The 12,746-nt window shown below is 51.9% G+C and overlaps 1 protein-coding gene across 1 annotated transcript; it reads right to left on the reverse strand.

The window, feature by feature from the left end:
- Positions 1–2,465: 2,465 nt before the first annotated feature.
- On the reverse strand, positions 2,466–11,201 carry SSC4D (scavenger receptor cysteine rich family member with 4 domains). The gene is made up of 10 exons (XM_011371552.2): positions 11,036–11,201; positions 9,502–9,537; positions 8,951–9,256; positions 7,941–8,018; positions 6,847–7,161; positions 5,728–5,805; positions 5,100–5,174; positions 4,668–4,979; positions 3,616–3,693; positions 2,466–2,973 (listed from the first exon to the last, which is right to left on the reverse strand). Exons 1-10 carry the CDS (start codon positions 11,199–11,201, stop codon positions 2,657–2,659), a joined length of 1,761 nt encoding a protein of 586 aa, XP_011369854.1. The 3' UTR covers positions 2,466–2,656.
- Between the last annotated feature and the right edge of the window lie 1,545 nt (positions 11,202–12,746).

Raw genomic sequence — 12,746 nt, forward strand, 5'->3', positions numbered from 1 at the left:
GAAAACAGGTTTTAAGTAACCTGAGGAGAGTCTCAGTCAAGATGGGCTAGGTTAGGCTGCTCCGACAAACAATTCCCAATCTCAGAAGTTTACAACAACAAAGATTTTTCACTAAGCAGCATAAGGACCCCCAAAGATGTCCACATCCATCTTGAGTCAATGAAGGCTTTGCTCCATGTAGCTCTCACTCAGGGACACATGTTGACACAAGTGGAGACTCCACCACTTGGAACGTCATTAGTCACCTTGAAGGAAGGAAACTTGGCAAATTGTGCTCAAGTCCTTGAAGACTTCTGCCTGGATGGATACTTCCATTCACAGTTCCTTGGCCAAAGCATGTCACAGGGCCATGCCTCACTTCAGGAGAGCAGAAAGTGCAAAGCTACCATGTGCCAGGAAGGGGAAGAACTGGACATGGTGGTAACCAGTATTAATGGGCATTAAGCATCTTGGGTTCTAGTCCTGGGTCCACTGTGCAAACTTAGATAAGTCATTTCTCCCCTCTGAGCCTCAGTTTTCCCTGTCCGTAAAAAGGGACAAAAATATTCCCCTCACAGGGCTGCTGTGAGGGTCAAAAGAGAGAGTGTCAATGAAAGCACTTTGTTTAGATGAGAAAGGGGATGCCAGGGGTAGGAAGCTGTGATATCTCTCCGGACAATGGAGAGGCACACTAAAATGTGGACTTTGTTGGAGTGGCTATGACCATGGGCTAAGCTACATTCAGATATGGGGACTGCAGGGCGGCTAGAGCATCCCTGTCTGACCCCCTGAGTTCTTAAGCATATTCATTCCTTACATTTCTCCAGCCATCACCTCTCCAGTGACACGGTGGTGTCAGAGAGCTCCCTAACAAATGGAGACAAAGTCATTACTGCCAAGAGCCCATGGAGTTTGGAGCTAAAGTGTCTGTCTTGCTCCTTGGCTGGGAGCCAGGACCCAGGTTTAAAGTCTATGGGAAGCAGCATAAGGACCCCCAAAGATGTCCACATCTTATCCCTGAATATGTTACTTTACATGGCTAAAGGGATTATGCAGATGTGATTAAATTAAGAACCTTGAGATGGGGAGATTATCCTGGATAATCCTGGGCCTAACATAATCACAAGAAGCTTTAGAAGATGGAAGAGGGAGGCAGAAGAGTTTGAAGAGGAGATTGAGATAGTGGCAGCAGCAGTCAGAGTGATGTAATTGCTAGCTGGAAGGAGGTCACGAGCAGGCATGGAATGCAGGCGGCCTCTAGAAGCTGGAAAAGGTTAAGAAAACAGTTTCTCCCCTAGAGCCTCCAGAAAGAGCATCAGCCTGCAAACACCTTGAACTTAGCCCAAGGAGACCCATTTCAGATTAGTGACCTCAAGAACTGTAAGATAATGAATCTGTGTTGTTTTTAGCCACTAAGTTTCTGGTTGTTTGGTACAGGGGCTATAAGAAACTAATACAGAGCATGCAGACTGGACCTGGAGGGCAGAGGCTTGACACCACAGTTGCCACTGGCAAGAAACCCACCCTGGGGCTGAGAGAAACTCTGGTAGGATCCCCCACTTCTCTCTGCCCCTGGAGCTACAGGCTGCCCCAAAAGCAGCCCCTGGGGAAATCCTAATGCTGCTTTGCTTTCCCTCATCTGTCCCTCTGCCTCCTCTTGAGTTTTTCTCTTCTAGTGACTCCATCACTCTGCTTTGTGACCTTGAGCAGACCTCCCTCCTTTGCAGGACCTAGATTTCTCTATATGTAAAAGGAAAGCAAGGATGGGCAAGGAGACCCTCTAGGGGCCTTCCAGGCCTGACACTGTGAGTCAGCATTTCCAGGATGTAATGGGCTTACAGAGAGTTCTCTGATGATGCTCTTGAACCGCCCTCCATCCCCAAGCCTCTAGAGAGTCCTAATCAGAGTCTTCCCGGATGCCACAAACAATGCACTTGTGCTCAAACACTGACGTCAGTTAAAAGACAGGAGGGACAATGCTTTATTAACTTGGCACCTATGAATGAGTGGCTACAGACCCTCAGGGTTCTTTGCTATTGCAAAGTAGAGGCTCTGTGATGGGGGCAGCATAAATCAGAGATGCTGATTCCAGCTGCAGGGAGGGGCTACTGTCCCTGCTATGGCCTCTCCAGTCCCCTTGTGTAGCCAAGCACCATCTGAGTCTGGGCCCTCACCGAGCAGGCCAGGGCAATGACCCAGGTTTTTCTACAGTCCCAGGTAGTCTAAGGAAAGAGCTGTAGGCCTCTTCTGGCTTTCCTCTTTTTGGGGATCCCAAAATGCGTGGGGGTAGGGAGACACCCCATTTTCAGAGATTCCCTGAACCTTCTGGACTGGGTTCCAGGAAGCCAGGATCAGGGGTGCTGTAACAGGAGGCTCATCCAAGAGGAGAGTTAAGAGTCATTCTCTTCCCCCAATTTTCTGTTTTGGCTGAGCAGAAAGTGGGAGCTTTCATTGAATTGGGCCCACAAAGCTGATGACACGTGAGGTCACACAGTAAGTTGATGGACTGGAGCCAGGCTACCCCATACAGAACCATACCATCGGGGCAGGCTCTTTCCCAGGTGAGGGAATGGAAGGACCGAGTGAACTGCGTTTGTCAAAGGAGGAAGGCTTCCTGGAGGAAGAGGGGCAGACCACAACAGGCTCCCAGAAGAGGTTGTCTGCAGAGCAGGCTGGGTCACAATGGCCGGCACAGCACACTGGCATCCTCGCTGTGGTCACAGTTGTGGGCATCCCAGCGGATGTGAGAGCAGAGCAGAAGGGTGCTCTCATCTCCGCGGCACTTGACATTGTCCAGGAGAATAGGGCCTCGGCCTGGGCCAAAGTGGGCCTCTCCAGGGGCTGCCAGAGCCTGGCCACAGCCCAGCTGGTGGCACAGGACACTGGCTGCCCGCAGGTCCCAAGCATCATCGCATACAGTGCCCCACCGCTGCCCTAGAAAGAGTTCTACACGCCCCTCGCATCGGTGGGCTCCATTGGCGAGACGTAGATGTCCTGTGGGGGGACAAGGCCCAGGGCTGGAGGGCACTGACTCATGTCAGGCCACTCCCAAGTGAGACCAGGGAAGGGGAAGAGAGTGGAGGCAAAGGGTGGTAGTCTCTGAGACACAGCACTGCCCTGGGAACCATTGGACAAGGGCAGACAAATGAGATTAAAATAGGATGGACCTCAGTCTCCAAGCAGAACATGTATAAGCCTTTGTGGGATGCTCTGGGCATGTTGTGTGCTCCATTTCTGCTCTCTCCGTTGTCTTCTGTTTATAATCCCAGTACCTCAGCCTCACAGCTGCTCTCTGGAGACTGTGATGATACCCTCTGAAGTCATATTGCCTATCTTCACCCCCTGGAATCCCCAGGCTAAACAGTGAATTCTTTCATTTCTTCCCTCAGGACAGGAGCCCCATGCCCTAATTTTGGTTCCATTTCTAGAAATCTCTAGATTCTTCTAGCTTAAAACCCAAGTCCCTCTTTCTGGACACCACACCCCTCTTACTGAGACTTGAGACTAGCACAAAGGACAAAGGTTCTAAGACCTGGTTCAAATCTGCTGAGAATGTAATCCCAGGCTGTGTCCTCTCCCCCGCTCCCCTCGCCCCCAATCTGGACCTTCTCCCTCTTGGGGGCTATGGTCACCTACCATCCCTAGGCCGAGGAGTGGGCACCCGGGTGGTCTCTGAACCATCCTGCTGGACTTGCAATCCTAGCTCTTCTGGGCCTGGCTCAGCAAGGACAAAGAAAAAGAGATGGCTGTCACATTGGGGAACATGTTCCTTGAGGACAGGTACCCTCCTACCCTCACAAGGGAAGCCTGACCTATGGACAGAAAGGACTTCACAGGACCCTGAAGACCTGCTCTCCGCCCCACAGATCAGAAATGGTGGTTATGCTTGCTTTCACCCTGGAGCCCAAAGCAAAATCCTTTGTAGTCTATCCGTTTGTGGCCAAGGCTACTAGGCCCGAGGAACCAAACAAGGGTGAAGATGTCCTCACCCCAATCAGTGAACAGAAACATTTAAATATGTGTTGGACTCTGCAACCAGCCCTTTCCACTGATTCCTTCCAAGGATCAAACGCTTGCTCCCTGAAAGCTAATCAATTCTCTTTGCTTACTAGACTTTTGCAGATCCTTGACTCAGCGGAAGAAAAGCGCCTCAATCCCACCTTTACAGACTTTCGGAATTTATCTCTGGCCCCTGGTCTCTCACCTCGGGCCCCGCCCCTCACCGCTGCAGACCCAGCGCCCTCCCCAGGTTCTGCCCCACTCTCACTGCAGAGAGCGATCCCTTCCTGCACTGCTCATGCCGCCCAGCAGCACAGGGCGTCGATAGGCGGGCTCCGCCTCTCTGCGGAGCGCGCGTCCTCTCCGGCGCTGCTCACGCTGCAGTGCTGCAAACAGCCCTCGCGCGCGGCCCCGCCCATTCCTCATCAGATCCCGCCTGCAGTGCGTGCCTTTGTGCGGCACAGCTCATTTCTCAGATCCTGCCTTGCCCCGCCCACATCGCTGTATGCACCTACGCAGACCGCGCTGCAGTGCGTGAATACGCTCAGCCCCGCCCATTCCTCAGATCCTGTCTTACCCCGCCAGCACCTCAGTAGGAGCTTGAGCGCGGTTCCGCCTATTGCTCGGTTAATGTACTTCCTGGCTCGCGCAGCAGTGTAATTCTATTCGCCGTCCCGACGCAGCCTCACCTGAGCAGAGCGCACCTGCATCTTCGTGGTGACCGCAGTTGTGCTGGCCCCAGCCCAGGTGGAAGCAGTCGCTCAGGCGGGTCTCCGTGCCGGCGCAGCCCACGTTGTCCAGCAACACCGGGCCGCGGCCGTAGCCGAAGTGGCCGAGGCCCGTAGCGCCCAGCGCAGGCCCGCAGCCCGCCTCGCGGCAGGCCACGCGCGCATCAGCAAAATCCCAGTCATCGTCGCACACGGTGCCCCAGCCCCCGGCGTACATCACCTCCACGCGGCCGCGGCACGGGCCTGGGCCGCCCACCAGCCGCAGCCGCCCGCCTGCAGGGCGCACAGGCCCACGGCCAGAGGGGCTGGACTGGAGCCACCAGCTCCAGAGCCTTGACCTTACCCCATCCCACCCGCCCAATCCCCCCACGGGATCTCTGCTATACCACTTACTTTTTTTCCCCGCGGCCCAAGAGGCTGTGGAGAACAGTGTCGTCTCCCTGGCAGGCAGGGCACCAACTCTTGTAGCTGCAGAGACAGGGCACCTAGAGCATTCGAAGGGGACAAGGAAAGCTTCTGGCCTACAGCAAGGACACCTACTGAGACCCACTAACTGTATCACACCTGCATCCCACACTCATCCTTAATCTGGAGTAACCGTGTTGATGGGTGTGGTGGGGTCCTCAGGAAACTTGGTTGGAATGAACCTAATCCTATATCCAGGCATTATCCTAATTTCAATCCCAACGATAGTTTCAACCCTAATTCCAAAGCTATCTTTCAGCCTTTATCTCAACCCTCTCACAAGTCCTCTCAATTCTCAACTTCACCAACCCACATTTTACTTAAGAGCTTTGAAGAAATCTCTTACCATTATGCCCTCCCACCCTGCTGAACTATTCAGAGGTCTGAGTTTCATCCTTGCTCTATCTGCTCATCCATTCTCTCATCCACCTCTACCATGGGTCCAAAAGCCCTGGCCTGCTAGTCAAGGCCACATTCCTATAGATCCAGTCTTCACAATTCCCAGGCCTACCCACCTTACCCCTACCATTCTAGCCTGGGGGGCTGTGCTCCTTACCCTCTGGCTCTGTGGGCCAGGCCCAGTCCTCTCTTGTGGCTGAGGGTGGCAGTGCCGTGAGAGTCAGGGGGGCCAGAACTAGAGCAGAAGAGAAGGGAGCAGGGTCAGAGGCTGAGGTTCTGGTTCCTGGTCAGCCTTTGGCTGTCAGGAAGATGTTGTCTCTCTGAAGAAGACAATAGATTTTACTTCCAGAGCTGGAGGCTTTAGTAGTGGTTCTAATTTACTTGTGCTACGTGAGTGTACACATCACAGTTTATGCAGGACTTTCATACGCATGCTTTCATTTCTCTCTAATGTTCTCAGAAACCCAATGTCCAAAATGGGGAGAGAGAGAAGGACTTGCACACAGGAGAGGGCCATGTAAAATCCTAAGGAATTTGCAGAGCGAGACTCATTATCCCCATGCCCATCCTACAGATAAAATAGAATTAGAAAGGGCTAGGGGCATGCCAGAGACCATGCAGCAAGGTAGTCATGACTTTGCCAGGGTTCACTGTGTGACCATGGGTATGGCTCTACCTCACTGGGCCTCAGCTTTTCCATCTATAAATTGGGAATGATGGCCCCTGGTTTGCTGTGAGGCATGGGCAAGCATTTTCTATCTTGTAGAGTGGAGTCCATCTGTGAAGTGCCATTATTGGCCCTACTATTCTTATTTGCTCAGAAAACCTCTCAGAATGGAAGAGGGCCAGATAGGGGAAAATATTATTATAAGAGCATCAGGATTCCAGAGGGCCGTGTTAGGTAATTCTGGGGACATACTTGGTCTACAGTGGAGTGTTTCTGGGGCAATTCTAGAGTACTATTATTTTGAACTATTTCATGAAGAGTACTTAGAAGTTGCTAGAAAATTCCAGAGGTATTGCTAGATAATTCTGGAGTATTGGTAGAACAAAACTCCTTATTATTACACAGATGTGGAGCTCACCACAAAGTACTGGAGTTTTCCGAGGCACTCGTAGAGCAGTACTGAGGTATTAAAAGTAATTTCCGGGCCTTCCTGGATTGCCCTGAGAAATACCAATCCTTCCCCTCCCATGCCCCACTCAGCCCCCTCCTGCAATAGGATACAGCCCCGCCCTGCCCCGCCCGTCACCTTGCTGTCCCCGGAGCCCGCACCTGCGCAGAGCACTCCGGCATCCTCGTGGTGGCCGCAGTTATGCACGCCCCAGCCCAGGCTCAGGCAGGCTGTCAGGCGGGGCTCGCCGCCTTCACAGTGCACGTTGTCCAGCAGGATGTGCCCCGTGCCATAGCCGAAGAAAGCGTTAGTAGTGGCGGCCAGGGCCTCCCCACAGCCCATCTGGCGGCAAACCACGGTGGCGTCTGGCAGCCCCCAGTCATCGTCGCACACAGTGCCCCACACTCCACCGTGTAGGATCTCCACTCGGCCCTGACACGGGTTCGTGCCCCCCACCAGGCGCACGCTGCCCTCACCTGGTGACGGCGGGGTGTGGGGGGTTGCAAGGAATAAATCTCACTGGGCTCTGCCTCCCATCCCCTCCTAAAGCGAAGGCACTTCCACAATTCCCCAGGCAGGCCAGCTGTATACTCACAGTGCATGGTGCCCCAGTACCTAAAACCCAGGAGAAGCTTCTTACTCACTCCCAAGGCACTGCCTCCTCATACAATACAGACTAGCAGTGGTTTGTGGGATCATAGGACAGATCGGCTTTAACTGTGTCACTTCCTGCCTAAAAGCAACCCCCTTGCCCTTGTCCATGCTCTCCTAAGCATCTAGATTGTGCTGCTTTCTCATTTAAGACTGTAGTGAAAGCTGCCTCGCCTTTCTAGGTGTAGCACCAACAACCTTTCCTACAGGAAGCCCTCCCTGATCTCTGATGTATTGGACCCTTTTCCTCCTCTGAACTTCTTGCCTTTTTATCTGTCCCCCTTTTAGGGTACTTTCATTTTCTTGTTCTACATCATTATCAGCATTTCTGTGCATATCTGACTCTCCCATTAGATTAAGCTCCGGCCCTCACCTCTCTCACTTTTTCCAACCTTGTGCTGACTATTTTAAATCATTGCATAAGAATTAATCCTCTTACCCTATCCAGACAATGGGGGGAGGATAGGGGGCAGGGTGGGGAAGGAGAATACTAAACTCACCCATGGTAATCCTTCTCTTCCCACCGCCTAGGGTAGATATGGGAGGCTCTTCTCTGGGTCCCTCTCCTAAGACTCAGGTGGTCCCCCACATTGTCCTTACTTACCTTTCCCATTCTGGGGAGTTGTAGGGAGCGCCTTACTGGTTAACACTTTCCTGGTTGGGGGCTGCGTGGGCAAGAACTCTGGGAAAGAATCAGAGTAGAAGGGAGGAAGATACATGAATCTTTCAGAGCTCTCCATCCTCATACCCACAGATGTGTGAGTGGCAGGGCATAGACTCCAAGGTACCTGTCACTCAAGGCCTCTGGCCACACAAAGGGTCAAAGCCAGGAACCCTGAGGTATGAGAGGAGAAAGGGACCCCTGATTCCAGAAAGCAGTGGCTCTAGAGGAATTCCTTTGGTTTGTAAAGCAGCATCACATCACTTGAGAACTTGTTAGGTAAATTCTCAGGCCCTAACCCAGACCTGCAGAATCAGAAACTCTGGGATGGGGGCCACAGTCTATGTTTAAATGAAACTTCTAAGGGATTTTCTTGAAAACTAAAACCACTACTCTAAGGTCAAAGCCTCTCAGAGACTTTTGCTGCAGTTGTATGACAAGTGCAACTTGGGCCAGTGTTGACCCCAATCATCAGGTTTTAAAAATGGGAAGGGGGACCTGCTGGGATAATCAAGATCCTGCATGGAAGGAGTAATGCTGGTTTTCAGTCAAGGTCACCCAGAAGCACCACTGGGGTCCAGGGCTTCTGACAGCCAGCCTGCGGCCCTTCCCCCACACCGTGCCATGTAGCCACTGGCTTGGTCTTCTATATCAGCGGTCCCCAACCTTTTTGGCACCGGGGACCAGTACTCCTATGAGAATCTAATGCCTGACAATCTGAGGTGGAGCTGAGGCGGTGATGCTAGCACTGGGGAGCGGCTGCAAATACCTCCTGCTGTACAGCTCGATTCTTAACAGGCCACAGACCTGTACCGGTCTGCTTCCCGGATGTTGGGGACCCTTGTTCTACATGGAATAGTGTTACCAGTGGGAAGTCCCTTCATTTATCTAGCCTTGAGCCCCGCTGCCTACTGCAATCTGTCTGCCCTCCTAGGTCACAGGCCTCTGCTCACCATCACACAGGACGGCCACATCCTCATAGTGAAAGCAGTTGTGGACTCCCCAGCCGCGGCTGCCACACTCGCTCAGAGCAGCTTCCTGTCCACGGCACTCCACGTTGTCCAGCAGGATGGGGCCTCGGCCCTGACCAAAGGCGAGGGGTCGTGGCACAGGCAGTGCCAGGCCACAGCCCAGCTGACGACACACCACATTGGCGTCCACCACGTCCCAGTCATCGTCACAGACACTGCCCCAGGAGCCTCCATGCAGGACCTCCAAGCGCCCCCGGCAGCGGCTTGGACCCCCCACCAGCCTCAGCTCTGTGGAGAGGGTTGAGCTGGTACCAGGGGGATTGCTGGGACCAACTTACAGGATGCCCACCTTGCCATGAAGCTGTAGAGCCTTGGGAAGAGTCCCTTCTAGATAATATTTCTCCCTTTCTATAAAATGGGGAGACTGGTGCAATCCCTTTGGGGGCATCTAGAGTAATAGAGGTCTTTTGTCTGAGCATTTGAGTACCTAGAGTCAGGGCAGGGGTCGGGGAGGGAGGAGCTGGGACACTTACCTGGAAAGGGCAGTGGGGTGGACTGTAGGGCGCCGGCTGAAACAGAGTGAAGAGAGCATTGGCCCTTCTGCCCCCTCCTTGGCTGCCTGGCCCCAGGAGCACGGTCTCCCCTCCCACCAGAGTTCTTACCACCATCTCCTCCTCTTCACTACCCCTGCTTTCCTGAAGCCTCATTTTCTCTTTCCCTGACTGTCACAGTTGGCCTCCTTGCTTCATCATTTCCAACTGGTCCAAAGGCCACCCCGGAGAGATCTGCCTGAGACACAGATCTGTGTGTTCCACTCCACTACTAAATTTCTCAAAGACTCCCTTTTCTTTCAGGAGTCCCAACCCCTTAGCTATATCTATAAAGCCTTCTAGTATCTTCTGACCACCCTCACCTTACTTCTTAATCTCCCATCAGTTTTATCTCTGGGACTTTAACCCTGCAATCTATTCTGCTTGAACAGTTCTACCCAATTCTGCTCATTACAGCCCTGCAGATTCTTCAAGACCCAGCTTGAAGCCTCCTCTTCCAGTCAGCTTTCCAAAAGCCCTCAACGAGGAGTGTTCTTTATTCCCTCTGAATCTCTGGGCACTATATATATACATGCCCCTTTCTGGGCCTCTGATGATATGGCCATGCCTACTTCATCTCAGTGGCCTCCAGGGCCCCCTACTTAGAGCCTTTTACTCAGCAGATGCTCAGTAGCTTTGCCTTAAGCATGTAAATTGGCTTTGAGATTCATTGCGATTTCTCTCCAGAGCTTTACTAGATGAGTCTTTCTGCTTCAGTTCTTATGTACATACATACCAGGCACTGTGCTCACTGCTTTAGGTGGCCAGGCTCACTTAAACATTAGGACAACTTAAAGGAAGGTAGGGTTTCGTACAGCAGGAAATTTCCAGTTTAGTAAGATCAGGCAACTTGCTGAAGGCCACACAACAAAGGGTAGAACTGGTACTCCAACCTAAATAGCCACACTCTTCTTCACTATACAATTCTGAATGTGTGGCCTGGGAGATGGGGAGGAAACAGGGAAACTGGCGTAATGTAGGAAATTGAAAACTCCATAATACCCCCTCACTTGTGCACAGGGTATTCCTGTACTCAGACACTTTCACATACATCACCCCAGAGAATCCTTACACCAATGCTCTGAGGCATATACTAGTGTACCCATTTTACAGATGAAGAAACTGAGACTCAGTTTCTTCTTTTTTAAGTGAGGATAGTCCCTAGCATTTGAATCCACCTATTCTACCAGCTCCTTTCCAACAGTAATTAGTAAGCCCACTCTTTTTCCCTCCTTCTCTATTTCCAATGTCCCCTAAAACTGCCCATACTCGGTGTGCATTGAACCCTCACCTCCAGCACTAAGCCCTCCACTCCCCTAACTCAGACTCTTAGCTTTCATCGACCTTGGACAAATATCAGAGCTGAAAAGAATGTTGGAAACCACCTCATTTGCAAACTACTCCCACCATAACTTTACAACTGGGAAAACTGAGAGCCAGAAAGGGGAATGGTTGGCGGCCAGGGGACAGCACTCACCCAGTGGCAAGAGGAGGAGGAAGGACAGGGCTGGGGAGAGGGGTGCAGGGGCAGTGCTCCTGTCTCCAGGCCTCCACTCCCTGCTCTCCTCATCTGGTTGGGGACCTATTTGCATCTCTGCCTCCTTGTGCATCCAGCCAGTCAATGGCCTTTCCGATGGTTCCATCAAAGGGCTGGTGGAAGAGTCACAGCTAGAACATCTGGAATTAAAGATCCCAAGTCACTTCTTCCAGCTAGAAGGGCCAATGAGAGCTTCAGGGGGAAGTGACATTTCCACCTGGGTTTGGCATTCTGAGTATAGGCAGCAGAAGGAGCAACAGCTGGGAGATGAGAAGGACCGGATCATAGATGGAAGCTAATGAGGAGTTAGGTCTGGCTGGAGCAGACAGTGTGAAGGGGAGTGATGGGGGATGAGCTTGGAGGGTTGCCTGAGCCCGAGCCCAGACAGGCCCACGAGGCTGTGCTGAGGGTTCACAGTCTATCCTCCATGGTAGTGCATCCCAAAGGGTGGTGTTGGCACCACTGGTGGCAAGCCACATAAATTTAGGGGGAGATAGATGGATGTTTATTGCTTTATTTTCATTATTTTTTTACAGTGCCTTCTATTTATGTATGGCAAAGGATTCTGGTTTTCCATTTATTGGAAAAGTATAAAGTTTCCCTTTAAAGTTAATTTAAATCAGAAGAAAGAAATCAATTGAAAGGAAATACAGTTCCCAAGACTCACAAATACATAAAAATGGTGAAGGGCTGGGAGAGTAAATGCCATTTGAGACACTCTGCTTTTTGGATGTAGGAAGCCCTTAAGGATTTTTTTGTTAAATTTTGAATTGAGGTATACAAACAAAAACTGCATAAATTTTAAGTGTAAAGCTCAGTGGACATTCACACCATGTAACTGGCATCCCAGAAGTGCCCCCATGTCCCCTTTCTTCATAGACTAAAGTGGGGAGGTGTCGCTGGTTTAGGGGATGGTTTTGTTTGGGATATATTGAGAGTATAGAGACATGGGTGCCCCTCACAGCACTCCCCACCTCTCCCTGGCATACAAACAGTTTGGTTGGGGGGAGGATGAAAACCTATCTGGATGTGGGTACAAGGTTTTCAATACCCCATTCATGGGGCCCAGGACAGCCCCCAGTGGAATAATCAGCTTTTGTCTTCCCTCTGCCTGGCCTGAGGACAGCTGGGAGATGCGAGTTGAGAACTGTGAGGAGGGGGAGCCACAGTCCAATCTTTGCTGAGGGGATTCATAACGATCTGGCCTGCCCCTTGCCTCCTGGGCCTTAGACCGCCCACCTGTCAGGCTGCTGGGACACTGGCCCCCCCAGGTCAGATCAGCTCCCACTATATGAGTATGGGAACACACGGCTTTCAGGGAACCTGGCCAGGAATCCTTAAGTCACCCCACAGTATACCCTGCCACCTCGGTCCAGTAGCGACGATCCTGCTCCTCTCTAACCTCAAGTCCCAGCAGACTCAAGAGCTCCCCGTGGGTCTCATGGAGCCTGCCTTCCTCCAGTCCCAAACTTAGCCCTAAGCCTGCTCCTGCCTCTCTCCCTGGGAATCTTGATCAAAATGAGGCTTAACCATTCCCTGCCCTCTGTAAATTTGGCTCTCTAAGGTACTCCTGCCTCCTCCCCACCCTTTATTAGTGTACCTTTTGCCCTGAACTGTCTGTTTAAGTGCAGAGCAGGCAGCATAACAGTGT

Source organism: Pteropus vampyrus, unplaced genomic scaffold, assembly GCF_000151845.1.
Source record: "Pteropus vampyrus isolate Shadow unplaced genomic scaffold, Pvam_2.0 Scaffold193, whole genome shotgun sequence".
NCBI classification, from domain to species: domain Eukaryota; kingdom Metazoa; phylum Chordata; class Mammalia; order Chiroptera; family Pteropodidae; genus Pteropus; species Pteropus vampyrus.